The sequence below is a fragment of the Ambystoma mexicanum genome, chromosome 5q (genome assembly GCF_040938575.1).
Source record: "Ambystoma mexicanum isolate Mex_15411 chromosome 5q, UKY_AmexF1_1, whole genome shotgun sequence".
Taxonomy (NCBI): Eukaryota; Metazoa; Chordata; class Amphibia; order Caudata; family Ambystomatidae; genus Ambystoma; species Ambystoma mexicanum.
Genome location: NC_090933.1, coordinates 278,370,101 through 278,388,279, shown reverse-complemented (window position 1 = coordinate 278,388,279; position 18,179 = coordinate 278,370,101). Strand labels below are relative to the sequence as shown.

Here is an 18,179-nt window from a genome sequence, read left to right as displayed (position 1 = left end):
CAGAATAAGTACAATGATTAGACATTTTGTCATACAGGTTACCCTCAGAGCTCAAGGGCCGAGTGGTAACATGATTGAATAAACAGACCTCGTCAATCGCAGGAGGTAAAAGAGACTGTGGTGTAGGTGGCCCCAGAGACAGCTGCACACACTTTCCCAATTCAGTTAGCACAACAGGGGCCAGAATTGATACATCAGAGACAAAGGTGTTATCTACACAATTCAATAGGTCCTCCGGGTAAACATGAGTTAAGGTGCATGAGGAATCACCCATTAAAGACTGTGATTGTCCATTCATAATAGGTACATTTGATACACGAGGACTGTTCTTGATCAAGCACCCATTAGCAAAACATTCTCATCCTTACAGACCATTGTACCCACTCTATTCACCAAAAAAAGTATGCATTTTTTTTTATCAGGCTTACATATTTACTAACTTGTTGTGCAACTAGCTCAATAAACTAATTTGCAGTGACAAGTCTTGACTGAAAAACATAACAAAAATATTTACATTTTAACAGTTGCTCTGAACATCTGAAAGAAAGGTAAAAAATGCAGCATGCTTATTAAATAAAATCATATTTTATTTCAAAATTAAATTTAAATATCTCACATTTCCACAGTTGGCAATGCAAAAAATGTGAACTTCTGTATGTTGTGATCCATTGAATTCGAACCAATAATGTCTGACATTTTCAGTGACAGCAAAGAGATCTCTAATAAGGTAAATGCATAGATGGATTTAGAATCGGCCAACATCTTTAACTTATATTAACCTTTTGAGGTGAAACTTAAAACCATCCATTATTGGCAATTCTATCTTCTATGCTACACTGAGAGTAAATAATCATATTTTGTGGTCAGCTGTTTGGAAGGGAAGCATATTATATCAGGTTTAGCACACTGGCTATTTGTTGCCAACAGGGACGCACACACATCTGTAGAATCCCAAAACCACCAACTGCAGCAAGCCCTGGGAAACCAGAAAATGGATTACAAATAGAGGTTCATGCTTTGTTTGGATCTTTTTTTTAGTTAACATTTGACAACACTTACAATGTTACCTCAAAATAATATCATCAAAACACCCATCTCCCCCACAACAGAAGTGTAGTTTGTAAAACAGATGGGGTGATTTATTTTAGCTGTTCAGAAGCATTGCTACATTCTCCAGACATTTCATATAATAAACTGTCAACATGTCGTCTTCTTGCTTCACTTCTTGCTTGACACCATCTATAGAAAGAAGAATATGCCAGGTTAATCATGAGCAATATATGTGCATTTAAAGACACTGTTGTTGACAGGTGGAAATATACATTATTGTTCATGGGTAATTCTTGACAAATTCAGATGGGATCACACAATTAAGCTCTACTCCAAAGAACATTTGAACAGTTTTGATGTTTAAGAGAAACTTGCACTCTCGCCAGAAACCAGTGGACCACAAAAGTGCATCGTAGAATGGAGAGGAACAGCTATTGTGTGACAGTCTGCAGAATTCCAGAAGCGCTGACTTTTCAACATAGCACTCCCACAAGCTATGTTTCAACTTTTTCTCCCCCCACAAGCAGGGCCTCTATCATAAACTCAGACCTCCCTCCTCCTGCTCTGTGGCCAGTCAAACTAGGAACCGAGGCAACGGGGAACAGTGCATGCTATTTATACTATCACAACCTCATGTCTGGCCATTATAAGTAGTGGCACCGCACCCCATGACCTCCGTTCCACCCTTTTTCCTAGCACTAAGAAGTGCATGCAAGGAGGGCAATGAGGAATCTGTGGAAGAAACATACATCAGAAAGAACATTACTGAGAGCCAAGTAATTTGTTATTCAAATGGATTCTTTCCTGCCACGGATTCCTCATCTATGATAGACTCCCAAAGCAGTATGTAACCTGGAGGAGAGAGAAAAGCAAGGACACTACCTAAAACAGAAAACTCTGAAGGACAGCCCTACCAAAACATGCAGCCTGATCTGCAAGGGAATCCAAGTAGTAATGCTACGGAGCATGTGCAGAGATGGACTCCACTCTGCAAGGCAGAGGTGGCAGCCACTCCCCTGGTAGAATTGCTTGTTATTGTTATTTGGCATTTATATAGGTCAGTCGAGAGAGTAGGGTAGGATATAGTGCTTGGGTGCACTCAATATGTGTGCAGCCAGGTTGATTTCCACGATGGAGGCTGCATCCTAACATAAAAACAAGAAATACAAATACAAAATAGGTGCAATGGTAGTGAGAGATCAGTTGAATGTGTTCAGTCAAGTGGTTGGTCACCAAGACTGCATTCAGGTGGTGTTATGCCTGTGTAGGACGTTTATGTGTGCAGCTAGGCCTATTTCTTCGTGGGGTATAGCTGCGTTCTAACAGGATGGAGAGGTGTTCATATGAGTGCAGCTAGGCCAAAATTGATCGAGTGGTATAGTTGCGTTCTATTGTATGTTGGTGTAAAGAGGAGAGTGAGCACGTAGGCAGGACGTGAGTGTCTGAGTGGATGATTTACTCTTAGGGACCTACTGTTCCCGGTTACTTTTTGGGTCTGGATGAGCTGGTAGTGATCGTCCTCGTGTTTCGTGGTAGCAGTACTCTGCGCTAGATTTACAGTTTGGACCCGGTAATTTAAGATTTGCACGGTCAGAGGGTCATTATTTTTGGGCTCAGTACTAGGTGTCGGGGAGCTCATTTTCTTGGTCCCTGGTTGTGGTTTATGATCGGATATAGGGTCGGTCTTGGCAGGATACTGGTTATAGGTCAGGAACTATATTGCTGCAACGCAGTCCTACCGAGGCAGTGGTGCTAAAAGACAGGCTGATCAGTGGCATTGTAGAATCCGGTTGTTCTAGTGCCGTGGGTTTGTATCTTAGGTATGTAGTCGGGCAAGGTAGGGAGGGAGTGGGTTTTGATCAACATGATTGCAGTGGGCTGTTAGGCCTGTGTAGTAGAAACGGGAAGCAGAGAGTCAGCAGACCCATATCCTAGAGCTTGCAGGACACTGAGGCTGCCAACTGTGGCCTCGCAGTTCCTAATTCCGCCATGATGTCCTATTGGTCGGTTTCTGAGGTCTCTTCCCTCTGTATCCCTAGGAACAGTTGTTGGCCGGCTGTAGTTACTATCCAGTTTAATGTCATTGAAACACATGATTTAAGAAATGTGGATGAGTTTTGGCAGCCTTAGACGGTCCTAATCCAATTTAATGTCATTGAAACTCAAGGTTCTAGAAATGTGCATTAGTTTCGGCTGCCGTAGACGGTCCTAATCGTGGTTTACGGAAAGACATTTTTAGAGCTTTACGGAAGGCCATGTAGTCTCGGGTGTGTCGAATGTGAGGAGGGAGTGAGTTCCACAGGGTTGTAGCCAGGGTTGCGTAGGCAGAGCCTCCAATCCTGGTTGAATTGGAGGCTGGAATCACAAGTAAGAGGGCAGTGCTTGACCGGAGGGTGCGTGATGGGTGGTAGGGTGTGATCTTCTCTTGTAGGTATGCTGGGCCGTTCTTGTGCACTGCTCAGTGGGTAATGCATAGGATTTTGAAAGTGGCCCTTTGTCCAACAGAGAGGCAGTGAAGGGCACGGAGAGCAGGGGAGATGTGATCCCTGTGTCCTAGTGCAAGAAGGAGTCTGGCGGCAGCGTTTTTAGCTCTTTGGAGTTTGTTAAATTGGTATGCCGGTGTACCCAGATATAGAGAGTTGGAATAGTCCAGTCTCGACATAACAGTAGACATAATAGCAGCAAGTCTGTTGGGGTAGGTGAGGTAAGGTAAAATGTGTCTTAGGAGCTTGAGGGGGTAGTGACAGGATTTTGATACATTATTTATCTGATGGGAGAGGGTTAAACCCAAGTCCATAGTGCAGCCAAGGTTGTTGACTATTTCAGAAGTAGGAAGAGGGGGGTGCCAAGGGAAGGGGCACAGGGCAGTGGTTGCAGGAGAAGGGTAGTGTTCCTGCACACCATGATTTCAGTTTTGTCTGGGTTTAGAAGGAGGAGGTTTCTTGTCATCCATTGGTCAATGTCACTGAGACAAGCTTCAAGGTTGTAGGTTGATGCTTGTTTTGGGAATTCTCAGGACAATTTGGGTATCGTCAGCATAGTTGTAGCAGAGGTTGTGCACGTGGATGAACCCTGGTAGAGTGGTCAGATAGAGGTTTAAAAGGAGAGCCGAGAGACAGGCGCCTTGTGGTACTCCAGTCTTGACGGTGCAAGCGGTTGAGAGAAAAGGGGAGAGAAAAGTGATTTATTTCCTGTTGTTGAGGAATGAGGCAATCCAATTGAGTGCCGAGCCTCAGATTCCTCGGGAGTGGAGTCGCTCAAGGAGGATAGAGTGGTTAATGGTGTCAAAGGCAGCTGAAAAATCAAGGAGAACCAGTGCTGCACAGCCCTCCGAGTCTGCTGAGACCTTGAGATCATCCCAGATAAGTGAAAATATTGGTGAATGAATATGGCATACAATTACTCACCATAACGGTTTCTGATGCTTGCATCTGTATAGATTCACATGCTGTGTATAGGCTGACATCTAGTGGTGGCTGCAGAGCATTGTTCATTACATTTTTGAAGTACGAAAAGGGACGGGTTTGTAATTCTATCCCTAGTGCAATGTCCACTGTACCCATGATCCTCACGCGTCAAATGTCCCTCAGATTGTTTGACAAGAAGGGGTGAAGGTAGAGAGCATGAGGTTTAAAACAAAATCTATGTTTTTCTCAAGAACTTTCAGCTCCAAGAGGGGAGGAAGCATGTGTATCTAAGCAGACACAAACATCAGAAGTACGATTATGATGAGTAATGTATGCCTTTTGAGGCTCGTGGATCTGCTTAGTATAGATTAGCGAGCTGTACTTGTAGAAGCAAGTGGGTTGTTTGAAGGTAGTGCAGCAAAGAGATGTTTTAACACTGCTTGTCCCACCTGTGTATAACCCTTGGAATGTGTGTCTCAACAGTAATGCTGGGTGAAAGTGTGTACCGAACTCGAAGTGGCAACTTTGCAAATGGCATACAAGGCACATTTGCCATGAAGGCTAGAGTTGCCCCTGTGCCTCAAGGAGTGTGATCTAGGCTTCTCTTAGCAAGAGAATAGCAAAGTTGGATGCAGTTGACAATCCATTTAGAAATGGATGCCTTAGAGATAGGATCCCTTTCTCTTCCTGTGGATAGACAGAATAAAAACATTTTTTCTGATAGGTTCAGTCTTTTGAAGGTAGAACATGACGGCTCTAGTATGCAAAAGCTCTTTTCTGCTGTTGGCTGGATTTTGGAAAAATGCAGGAAGTTCTATTGCCTGGTTTACATGAAATTTAGATATACATTATGGTGAAATTCGGGGATGAGTGTGTAGCACTACTTTATCTTTGTGGATAATCAAAAAGGGGTCTTGTACCGAGAGCTTACAGGTCACGGACCCTTCTGATGGAACTGATAGCTATAAGAAGAGCTGTTTTATATGTTGGATGTTTAAGGCTGGCTTTGTGCATAGGCTCGAATCGGGGCACCCATGAGCCTCCGGAGTAAGATATTGAGGTCCCAGTCAGGAGTAGGATTGGCAACTGGAGGGTATAATATATATATATTTTTTCACACCATCCAATGACGGCCTCAACTACTGCCACTTTTCGCCACAAAATGTTGCTTTGAGATGTGGTGTAAGCTGAGAGGCGCCAGGTGTACCATCAGTGAGTTGAAAACGAATCCTGAGTCTAACATAGAATATAGTGCACTATATCCGACGGTGAACACTCAATTGGATTTCGGGAATGTGTATTGCACCACACCACAAAACACTGTTAAAATAGCAATGTCGTGTTAGGTTTACGTGCCTCTTTCAGGATTTCCATGCACCTTTGGTATAAATTAAAGTGACCAAATTCTATGACCTCAGGAGCCAGGCTGCTAAATTCAATGTCTGAGGTTACGGGTGGAGTGTTGTTCCTTGATCCTGCATCAGATTGTCCGGACAGGGTAGTTTCATGGGAGGACACAGGGACATCATTTGCAAGTGGGCAAACCAGGTTTGTCGTCCTGACATAGGAGCTAAGTGTTACTTGTTCCTGGTGTACCTTGTGGATCATCTTGTTGAGGAGAGGTTTTTGGGAAGGGGGAGTCAAACTTCCCTGACCTCATTAGTAGTGCGTTCCTGTTGGAACCTTTGGGGGAAACCTGGATGCACAATCTAGGCATTGTGCTACTTAGTTGTCAGTCGTGTTCTGAGGCCGGCATTGCACTTTTGCTTAGCACGTCTGCCAGTGAATTGAGTTCCCGGGAACATGTGCTAGTAGAAACATGTGTATTAGTGCCCCCACAGCCAAATGCTCTGGGCTAGTTTGGACAGCCCTGGAGAATGTACCGTTGTCCCCCTCTCCCCAGCTTGTTTATATAAAACATGGCTGTGGTACTGTCTGTTAAGATTAGGACTGCCTTGTGAGATGCAGAAAGCCATCACTCTTAGCAGGCCCATCAGGTACATCCTCATTTACACCCTCAGCCAGGTACATCCTGACCAGCCATATTGTAGCATTCTAAGATGCAGAGAAAGATTCATCTGGATAGGGTCTGTTTGGTCACAGCCCCGTCAGCACAAGCACCAGTGTAACCAACAAAAAGCTGGTCATCCTTCCTAGCCTCACTAGTACAAGAGATGTCGAACTTAAGGGCCCATACCAGGTTCAATCAATGAAATCGTTCCTCTGCCTTGGAAGGGTGTGACAGAGGGAAGAAGACAGGAAGATGGATCTTCTGAAAGCGATGGAAATCTGAGACCATCTTTGGCAGAAAGGAGGGTCTCGCTCAAAGTCACCTTCCGTTTGGAAAAAAACAAAATAAAGAGGTAAAACAGACACACTCTGGAGCTCACTCGCCTGTCTCGCAGAAGTATTGATAACCAGGAAAATCACCTTAAAGGTGAGCAATTTAATGGAACAGGAATGAAGGGGCTCAAACAGAGCGTCCATCAGAAATGTTAAAACTAAATTCAAATCCCACGTCGGAACCACAAACTGGCGGGTAGGAAACTGGTTACACAAACCCTGCAAGAACGGCATAACAGTGGGATTGTGAAACACTAGCCCTGTTCTGGGTACCTCTTGAATACGGAAATAGCTGCAAGGTAACCCTTTACAAGTGTCAATCTACAGGCACGCTTGGGCGAAGGAAAGCAGAAAATCCAAAACAGGACAGGATAAAGGATCCAGGTCCCTCACCCGGGTCCAAAACGAAAATGTAAGCCACCTGCTGGCATAAATGGATTTCGTAGTGGGCCTCCAAGCTGCAAGGTGCACAACAACGACGTTGTCCGACAATTCCCATCCTTGTATCTCAGCCCTTCATTAGCCAAGCATGAAGGTTAAGGCTGCCGGGTGGAGGACATGCTCCTCTGACTGGGAGAGCAAGTCAACTCCCCTCGGAAGGTGCCGGGAGGGTAGATGGACATGCCCAGCAACTCTGGATATCACGTTCTCCGGCCCAGTCCAGTGTGATCAGGATCAGCATGGTTGCAAACAGACATAGGGCCTCATCACGAGTTTGGCTGTAACCCTTAAATCTGGTGGTAGCACCGTTACCGCCGGATTTAAGGATCCACCAAATCAGCGCTTCAGCGGATTTCCCCCCAGCTCTGAGCTGGGGGGAAATCCGCCGAACATTCGCGCTCATACCACCGGCGGGAATTCTGCCGGCGGTATGAGCGCGAAATTTCCCCATTGAGCCCAATGGGGAATTCCCAAATGGGCTCAATGGGGAATTCCCGAATGGGCTCAATGGGGAATGGGGAATTCCAAATCCTCCAAACCCATGATCCGGCGCTAATACCACCGGTGGGTTCGGTGGTAGGGCAGATAGCGCCAGCGCTATTAGTGCCGGCGCTACCGCCCAACTCGTGATGAGGCCCATAGTCTCATGAGGACCAGCGGGATAACAGGGATCAGCGGGAATGCATAAAGGAGGTTGATAGTCCACTCAACTACAATGCGCCCCCCCCCGTTCCTAAAGCTGGCGGACGAGGAAGTTCCCTGGAGCAGAACAATTCGCACTTCCTGTTGACACTGGAAGTGAAGAGGTCCACTTTAGGAGCCCCCCAAAGAGAGATCTCTAGAACTTCCTGACAGAGCTCCCACTCGTGGGAGGCCGAGGTCTGTCTGCTCAAGGCATCCGCTGTGACATTCTCCCGTCCAGCCTGATGAGCCCTAGTCAGGGAGACGCTTTTCTTCAGAGCTCAGCCCCACTGCTTCTGTGCACAGAGGCAAGGACCCCCACTACTCCACCTCACTTGTTGACGTAGTGTATGGCCACTGTGATGTCAGTCACGATCAATACAGTCTTGCGCTTCACAGAGGGGAGGAAGGCTACCAGTGTCAGACTGATCACCCTCAACTCCAGCAAGCTGATGTGTTCTCGAGACTCCAGATCTGACAGGAGAGAGCCTCAGCCAGTCAGGGATGCATTTGTGATCACCTGGGGCCAAGGATGACAAAAGAACGCGCCTTTCAGCAAATTGTTTTGCCCGGCCCACCATGCTAGGTTCTGATGCAACCAACTCGAGATCTCCAAGAGGTCCGACATGTGGCCCTGGAACTGTGACTATTGGCAACGAAGAAGCCACTAAAGCGATCTCATATGCAGCATCACCTCCGGCACCACTATGATGCAAGAGGCCCAGAAGTCACAGGAAGGCCGAGGATCAGATTTGTGCCTGCATTTGAAGGACATTTTTCTTTTTTACTTTATTAATTGATTCATGTATCAGACCATTCAATATTACAACAATACAGAGGAAAAGCAAAACATATTCACCAGGAGAGGTGCCCCAATAGGAACAGCAAGGAATTCCATTGACTATCGTAGAGCGGACTGGTTCACTCTCGGCCCGATGGCGCCGTCGTCACTGTTCTGTTTATCAGACCACCTAGCCAGTTACATGCATCGCAAACACAGTCTCTACCGGCACCAGCTCAAGAGCGCTGTGTCAGAGGTAGGTCATGAAGGGGCCCCAAATGTTCTTGGGTATGTTCCGCTGACCGCATATAGACCCATATTCTTTGTCTGTGTCATTAAGCCAGACCAAGTCCTCAAGCCAAGACCGCATAGCTGGGGGAGTTCAGCTGGTCCATCGCAGGAGAATACATGTCTGTGCAGCTATCATACATGTTGTCTGTTTCCAACAGTGTTACAGTGGTCCCAAGAGCCATCCAAACATGCAACACAACAATTCACAGGGTACTTCTCGACCCAAGATACATGAGACCGCTTCCACCACCCCCCACCCAAAATTCCCGCAGCCTAGGGGACAACCACAGCATGTGAATAAAATCTGCGGATTCAGCATTGCATCTTGGGCATCTATCTGTCTTCATACAGTTAAACGAATGAAGACGAGCTGGAGCAAGGTATGCCTTATGTAGGGTCTTAAACTGAATCATCTGTAGCCTTGTGTTGAACGCCCCGCTATGTGTTTGCTTGCAGAGCATCGCCCACTGTTTATCTGTGAATGGGGCGCCAACATTTCTTCCCAACCTGGCCTACACTTCAGGACCCTGCAGGGAAAGTCTCGTTGAATAAGCCCATACAGCGTGTAGACCACCCACCTTATTAGACCTCATTAGATATTGCAATAATGCAAGCTTGGGGTGCATGTCAGGAAAAGCTGGGGACCACTCTCTAAAACTGGCCCAGATTCTAAAATACTGCAGCCTACGGCAGAACCCTTCACCCATTCTAGCAGTGAACTGTTCCAGAGAGACAAACACCCCATCAGGGTATAAATCGGCCATGTGTTCTATCCCTGCGTCCCTCCATTCCTGAACCAAGGCGTCATCACATGTCAGTGGTAGACACTCAACATTCCATAACCGAATGCCCGGTTAAAGGGGATACCAACCCGTAACCCCCTCAGAATCCTATTCCATGCATACACTGTGCACGCCACTGAGTCCAATTTACAGCTATCCGAGACTCTCCTTGACACCTGACCCCTTCTAGTGTGAAAGGTCGCACTGAGCACTATATGTATGTGGGGGTAGGAGAGGGCCCCCGGAATCCAATATGACGCGAAATGCATCTGTGCGGCCAAAATGTATAACTCCTGTCCAGTGCACCGACCCCACCACAGTCCGAGGGGAGAACCAGAGTGTCCCAACTGATCCGAGAGGTCAGAGAGGTCAGAGGAAACCATGCCAGCTTGATCAATAGGGCCTTGAGCTCAGCGAAGAAACTCACCCGCGGCCACACAGGAACGTTTTGGAAAATGTAAAACAGCTTGGTAACCACTATCATTTTAGCGACTGCGATTCAGCCCAGTGGTGATAGAGGGAGCCTGCACCAACGCTCTACTCTCATCCTCAAAGTATGGAAGTTCCTTAGGTGGTTATCAGAGATCGTGCATTCCGGCTTACCCGAACCCCCAAATACGTCACCGAAATCTGTTCCCATCTATACCCACCAATATCAAGGGGCTTAACAGTAGAATCATTCAGTGGGACTGGAATCGACTTCGACCAGTTTACTTGAAGCCCTGAATATCGGCCAAATTTCGCCACCTCCTGTGACAACGGCTGCAGGTTAACTGCCGGGTCCTTAATATACAAAATTGTGTCATCCGCATACAGGAACACCAATTACCTGGCACCACCCATCGCCAGACCCCTTGTAAGGTGGAACCTCTGCAGTCAGGCCACCAGCGGCTCAATCGCGATAGCAAAAAGCAGTGGTTACAATCAGCATGGCAGTCTGGTCCCGCAGACCAGGTGAAAGGGCCTGGACCGCTTACCACCCTGCCCAATTTGAGCATTCGCCCCCACTTATAGCAGACGCACCACCTTCAAATTGTATTCCGGGGTGCCCACCTGATGCAAAACCTCAAATAAATAACTCCACTCATCTGAGTCGAATGCTTTCTCCATGTCCAGCAGTGCTGCCATTGCTTGTACCTTAGGGACGATCTGGTCTAGTACAGCAAAAAGCATGCGAAAGTTTAACAAAGTCGACATCCCAGGAATAAAACCAGACTGGTCTGTACGGATAAGAGTCGACACAAACGGGAGCAGCCGGTCCGCCAACACTTTGGCAAAGATCTTGGTGTCAAGATTCAGTAAAGAAACTGGACGGTTACTAGGCACAATCCTGGGGGTCTTTCTCAGGTTGTAGGATCAAAGTCACGACTGACTCACACAGACAGCAGGTATTTAACTACCTCTGGACCCAGTTCTTTATAAAATGTTGCCATTATACCATCTATGCCCAGCGCCTTACCAGTGGCCAATGCTCGTATCGCTGCTAAAATGTCTTGTTGCGTAAGTGGTTTAGCCAGCACGGCAACCGCCTCCTGCGCTAACATAGTGAGGGATGCTTCCTCCGCGAACCCCACTAGTTCTTTCACAGCAAAGGTTCCTCTGGACACATAATTGTTCGTAATATGCATGAAAGGCTCCCAAGATGGCGTCGGATTCTATCACCACACAGCCACCCGCAGTGCATACAGCTGCAATATCTGTGGCGCACCCTTCCCGGCGAAGCATTGCCGGGAAAAGTCGACCAGGGCTGTCCTCCTCCCCGTATCACTGGGCCATTGCAGGCCGCACTAGGTATTTGACCTCATGATCCGCCAAATTATTGAATCGGTCTAATGCTTTGCACAACCTGACACTAGAGTCTGCATCCCCTCCGTCCCCAGCTCTGCTCTCATAGACCTTGATTACTGATTCTGCTTTGGTCAATTGTCTCTGTATCAACTTCAGAAACCCCATTTCCAAGGACATTCACCCTCCACGCAGGGCTACCTTAAAAGCTTCCCACGTGGAGCCCATTGTTGACAGTGATCCCAGGTTTTGCTGAAAATACAACTTAACAAGGCTAAGCACTTAACTCCGGAACACTATGTCAGATAGGACCGAGGCCTTAAACCTCCAAAAGAGACTAGGGGCGCCTTCACTGCCCACATCAATCGTCCAGAGAAGAGGTGAGTGGTCTGACAGTGTTCTCAGGAGAAGGGACAATTCAGTCATCATGCGCACCAAGAGCGGGCTGACCAAAATGTAGTCCAAGCGCAAGGAAGTACTATGGACCGACGAGTGGAATGAATACTCTCTACCCTCAGTGTGTAGCTCCCGCCAGACATCCACCAACTCCAACTCAAACATGCACCCCCATGCCATTTCAACAGCCTGCGAAAGAGGATGTTCCCCTCCGTGCCGGTATCCAAGGCGCTCGCCAGCAATGGGAATTGGGACTGCGGGGAGGCGGCTCTCTTGTCACCAGTGGTGCACTCCAGTGTAGAGGGGGTCCATAATGTCAAGAACAGCTCCACCAAGAAGCCAACCAAAGTCAGGGGTTGCCAGTAGCTCACGCCACTCAGCAGGAGGGGGGCGCCAAGCCGCAGCTATCCCAGGAAGTCTTCCTCCACCTCCAGCAAATGGCTCCACCTGCTCCTTGGCGAGGGAACCCCCATTGATCCCACATCTCCCGCTTCTCCAGGCAGTAGCGAAGCAGTGAAAAACCAGGCCCATGTTTGGAGATGCAGCAGTGAGAGGCCCGGGCCGTCAGCTGCCTCCCGAGTGCGCCACCAGACCTGTGGCTTGCGCTCCTCCTCCGTCATCTCTGGGCAGCCCGCCCCAGCTGTGAGGTGCGATCCACGTCAGTGATTCAACAGTATATGGTTCCCCCGGCTATTGCCAGCACCTCAGGTGCAGCCTCTCCCAGCCTTGCAGCGTCGGTCCTCACCACTACTCTCCTCCGGGTGCCACCACCAGTTCTCTCCGGTCTGAGATCGCACAGCCACAGGGGCACACTTACGCCTCCCCCACAGTCCTCACTTGCTCAGCTGGCTCCCAGTGCATCCCGGTTTGTGCCCCGCTGCTGGGATTTGCAGCACATGCGGCAGGTGCGGTGGTCGGCCTCCCAATATTAGCAGATGACTTGAGGTGCGCAAGAGGAAGCAGCCATCTTGTCGCGAGCTCGCAAGAACCCGCCGGTTAAAGGACATTGACCTTCTGGAAAATGTTTGCTACTTGATCCTCGGGCGGGAAAGCCCTGCCCAGGAAAGTGTCCAAGACTGCCCTGATAAATCGAAGAGACTGGGACGGCAGAACCTGAGACTTTTTGAAGTTTAGGGAAAAGCCCAAAGTGTGCAAGAGAGTGCATGAACGGAGATGATGCTCTGACACTAGCTCTGGTGAGCAAGCTTGGACAAGCCAGTCGTCCAGGCAAGGAAAGACATGGATGCCCTCCTTCCTGAGTTGAGCCGTTACCACTTCTGCTACCACTGCCACCAGTTTGGAGAAAACACTGGGTGCTGACAGAATGGCAGGACCCTGAATTGGTAATGTTGGCTGACAACGAACCTCTGGTACTTCCTGTGCTTCAGATGAATCAGCACATCTTGGCGTCCTATAGTTCCAGGGAAATCAATCAGTCCATGCAGGATCTGAGCTACGGTGACCATCTTCAACGTGCCCTTGTGAAGGAACAAGTTAAGCAGCCGCAGGTCCACAAAGTAGGTGGCGTACCACCACTACCCTTGTTCTGAATGCGGAACCAGCACAATTGCATATTTTGCCATAAGCTGATGGACCTCCTCCAGAAGGATGGTGTTTGGAGAAAGAGGGGTGGCCAGTGGGCCATGGTCTCAGGGGTATTACCTTCCTTTTCTCCAACACCCACGTTTGATCACCTGTTGGGCCCAAGCATCGGGCGTGGTCTCTGACCACTCTCTGCTGAACAAGGATAGCCTCCCCCACCAGAGACTCATGTTGGAACCAGTAACTGAGGTTTGGTGCCCTGTGGAGCCAAGGGACGGGAGCTATACCAACACACTCTCCCTCTGCCTCTTGGGAAATGTTAGGAAAGATTCTCTTTACTGCACCTTTCCTTCCATCTTTAGGAACCCCAAAACTTTTTGCTTTTATTTTTGATCCTGACCTGTACTTTTTACAGTACAGTGAAACTTCACTATACTGCAGCCTTAAGCTTCACTGTACTGGCCTTTGCTCATATGTTATGGGGAAACTGATATGTCCTTCAGACTATCAGTACTGGGAAACAGTGTTTCCGTTAGTCTTGAGACTATGTTGCTACTAGTGGTTACTTTTGTATCACTTGTGGTAACTTTGTATTATTGCACAATGCAGCTTACACTGCAGTGCAATGGGGTGCATTTTTGTTTTGCCCTAGACTAACACACAAAGGATTTTTGGTTACTCTAGATGTGCTTAAAAGATGGGCTGGTGGCAGCAGTGACTTTTTCCCACTTTTGGGTGAAATTCGTTTTAGCTTTACTGTGTTTGGCGACTAACCGTGGCTACTCGTCAAACATGGCCGTGCCACAAGATTTTCACCTGTACTTTTTGCCATCTGGTTGTTTAGCCTTCTTCCTGGCCTCAGAGTCCAGGAAGATCCTTATGAGGACTTGCAGTGCCCAGGAAAGCAGCAGCTTTTGGCGGGCTACTGGAGGGCTTTTTTGTGTTTGCAGGCAGGATGTGGGCTGGGTCAGTCTGACCCTAATCCACATCTTGGTTTCTGTGTGTCTGAGTGGTATGCATGAGTGTTCCCGCCAGTGGTCCTTAGTGGACCACTGTGGGGTGTGTGTGTGGGATAGTTCTGCTATTGGCTAGTGGTAGTTTCAGCTCTTACCTGGCTTTTAGGATAAGGGGAAGACCCCTGCATGCATTCTTCAGAGATCCTGGAAGAAACCTGAAGGAGCCAAGTATCCTGTCCAGCTGAGAGACCCGCAGGTAACATGAAACCTGAATGAAGGAGGCCTGGCAACCAACTTCTGCTGCAGATCTGGTGGAGCCCTGTCGGCCTCGTGATCTTTAGTAGCCCTGCAAAGGTGCTACAACCCTTGGAGTGGAGGGACCATCCATTCCCGAGTCTGCTCAGTGTCCAGCACAAAAACTGGCTTCGGAAGTGCCCGGGAATCGTCTTGTGGCTCATCAGCTTTGTTTTTGGGCTACCGTGCTAACTTCGTCGCCGTTCCGAGTTTCCGCTTGAAACTTGGCACACCCTCTGCTGCTACTGCATTGACACCCTCTGGGAAATTACAGCGCCCTAGCACAAAGGGGACCTGAGAAAGACCGGAAAGTCAGACCGCGGCTACTGAGTCCTGTTGCATCGTTGTGCGCGGCGTGCACCGTCCCAAAACCTACTTTTCTGACACGAGTCCAGTCCCTACAGGGGTGCTGCATCGTTCGATTTTGCATTTCTTCACCTTGAGTCCTTGCACCAGCAAAAGATCCCAACCAGAGAGAAGCTCGAGCCTGCAGCCCCTCAAAATCGAGGACCGCAGATTTCGGCAGGAAAAGCAAACCAGGACACCCTTCCTTTGTTCTAGAAAGACTGGGGAAGATTCGGAGTAAGGGGGGCAAGTTACTGAGCTTTTAACATACCCCTATACTCCCATTATAGGTCAATGGGTTTATAATAATCCTATTTCTAACATTATTGGCTTTGTCATTACTTGCCTTGGCACAACGTCTTACTGTTGGGGATAATTTGGGGCACTTGTCTACATTGAATCCTAGAACCCTTCACTGGACCCCAGAGACCTTAGCTGCATTTTTTCTAGCATCCTACGTTCTGTGGGACTGTATCCTGAACAATAGGGCACAAGGCCCCAGACAATTTACGACTGTACAATTTTAGCTAGGGACCCTCTCTGTGGACCTTTTGGTGTATAATACTTACCTATCCATTCCTTTGCCGGAGTATTTGATTTGTATTGTGCATTCTAACCTGGTGAATGTATATATGTATTTAAAACAAAGGGGGGGGGTCTGGGAATCTCTCTACCAGCACGAACACAGCCCAATGACCTGTTCTTGGGTGAATAACCCCTGGGAGAGATTCTACCAATTCTTTAGCTCACTGTCCCTTTCACAGAGAAGAAATGTCCCTACATATCAGCCTTTGTCCTGCCCAGGGGCAGTCCAGCGCCAAAACGCTAAGCAATTCTCCTCTGAACAAGAGTACCAACAATAACCCCATACACGTGTTTCAGCCTTTTGGGCATCATCAGTGAGGTGAAACTGTCGCCTCTCTAAGAACAGTGAGCAAGGGGTCCACGTCTGGATCGCCTCTACCAAGTCTTTAGCTCACGGTATGTTTTGCATACCAAGTAACTTTGGGTCTCACCCTAAGTTATCAGGGGAATCCAGACGTGGACCCCTTGCTCACTGTTCTTAGAGGGGCGCAGCTTCACCTCACTGAGGATGCCCAACAATATTGAAACACGTGTATGGGGTTGCTGTGGTACTCTTGTTCAGAGGAGAATTGCCTAGCATTTCAGTGCTGGACTTGGCCTGGGCAGGACAGGACAAAGACTGATGTGTGGGGAAATGTCTTCTCTGTGAAAAGAACAGTGAGCTAAAGACTTGGTTGAGACTCTCCCAGTGGCCATCCACCCAAGAACAAGTCAATGGGTTGTGTTTGTGCTGGTAGAGAGTTTCCCAGACACCCCTCTGTTTTATATATGTATTTATTTTGATGGTTTGGCTGATAAGTCACCTGCTTGTATTCATTTCCGTACAGTGTGTTTTGGCCATAATTAAATAACTGTATTTTTATACATCCTGTCTAAGTGCAATTTGCGACTCCCATTGTGTGACCTCATTGTGGACCCTTTACACTGTCACCCCTCTGAGGAACTTAGCCTAGACCGCCTGTCACTGCTACCTAAACTGGTTTGGCTACAGCTTCCCAGAGTTGTCCCTGTCACAATATAGGTTTGCCTTCTATACATCTGTCCACCAGGACAGTGTATAGAAAATCAGTCCCAACAGGAAGCGCCTGTCTTGGCCCCTTTCTGGGGAAGGTTGTCCATGGCCCCTCTGGAAAACATCGGAAAGGGGCCAAAACGCCTGCCCGTGACGAGGATTGTGTGGTGGTCTGCTGGACTACGAGTAAAAGGACTTGGCCGTTGCCTTAGATGACTGGACTTTCTGGAGGACATTGTCAGCCTTAGCTCCAAACAAGTTTTGGCCATCAAAAGGCATATCCAGCAGCTTTGTCTGGATGTTGGACGCAAACCTGGATGTTCGCAGCCATGAATGGCACCTGATCACAATGCTGTTGCCATGGACCTGCCCACGCAGTCTGCCGTGTCTAAGCCAGATTGCAGCATCTGCCTTGTCGCCTTCTTACCATCTGAGACCAGAGACATCTCTCGCCTCACCCTCTGGGACGTGCTCTGCTGCACCGGCTACAGTCGGCCAGAGGCCAAAGGAGAACTTTGCTATGGCACAAGATGCATTAACTGTATGCAACGCTAGACTGCCTGACGCAAACACTTTCTTACGTCCAACATCGTTTTCCCTGTCCGGTGGAAGGACAGAAAGGTAGATGTTTTTGGGTTTGCATAGTGGCCTGTACCACCAGGCTTTCAGGTAATGCGTGGGCAAAGAGGAAGGGCGAAGAAGAAGGCCAGGTCCGAAGGAGCAGGACAGTGTTTCCTCACCAGTTCCCTTGTCCACTGGGGCACAGAGGCAGGCTTCTCCCAAACTTACAAAACTGAGGCCTCCACTGCCACATTGAAGAGCAGCAGAGGCTCTTTCTTCTGAGCATCGTCCGGAATGTCACAGAGTTCATATTGCACGCTGGACCTGGATGGTGCTAAGAGACACAGGGTATTGGCCACCTTTTCCATCTGGCACTGAAAAGCGGCCGGAGGCCTGCCTGGTGTTTGTGCTGGCATAATGACCAACTCCGGATTAAGAGTCCAGACCGCTGATTTCTTGCAGGTCAGCTGTCAGGTTCAGTATGCCGTCATTCCCATAAAAGTGCTTGGGGAAGTCCCCATCTTCCCTAGAACCAATAGGTTCCAGTCGCCATCCTTGCCATACATTTCATAAATTTTTTATATCAAAGCTTCTCTGGGAAGCGAAATGTATCCCTACGAAGCCATAGAGTGTACAACGCTGATAGGCGCCATCAAAGATGACGCCCCTGCCAGCACCGATAGGACCCGCTCTCCAAGTGGATCAGGCCCAGGAAAGGCATGTGAAGAAGTTAAAGAGTGTAAAGCGTGTACTATGAAGGAAGTGCAATGGGATAGGCATGCAGTAGAAGCACCAGAAAGTAAAAGGAAAGTAAAAGGAAAGTAAAAGGGTGCACAGTGAAACAAGTGCAAGTGTGCACAGTAAAACGAAAGGAGCAGAAAGGGGGAGGTGCAAGTGTGCACGGGCAAGAAGCCAAGGAAATGAGAA

The 18,179-nt window shown here is 48.3% G+C and overlaps 1 protein-coding gene across 1 annotated transcript in view; it reads right to left on the bottom strand.

Annotated features, from left to right (window-relative positions):
* Positions 1–566: 566 nt before the first annotated feature.
* The window catches only part of RTTN (rotatin), a 2,784,523-nt gene continuing 2,766,910 nt past the window's right edge, over positions 567–18,179 (bottom strand). The window contains exon 50 of the mRNA XM_069620779.1: positions 567–1,239. Coding sequence (XP_069476880.1) covers positions 1,145–1,239 — 95 coding nt within the window. The 3' untranslated portion in view covers positions 567–1,144. The remainder of the gene's footprint in view (positions 1,240–18,179) is intronic.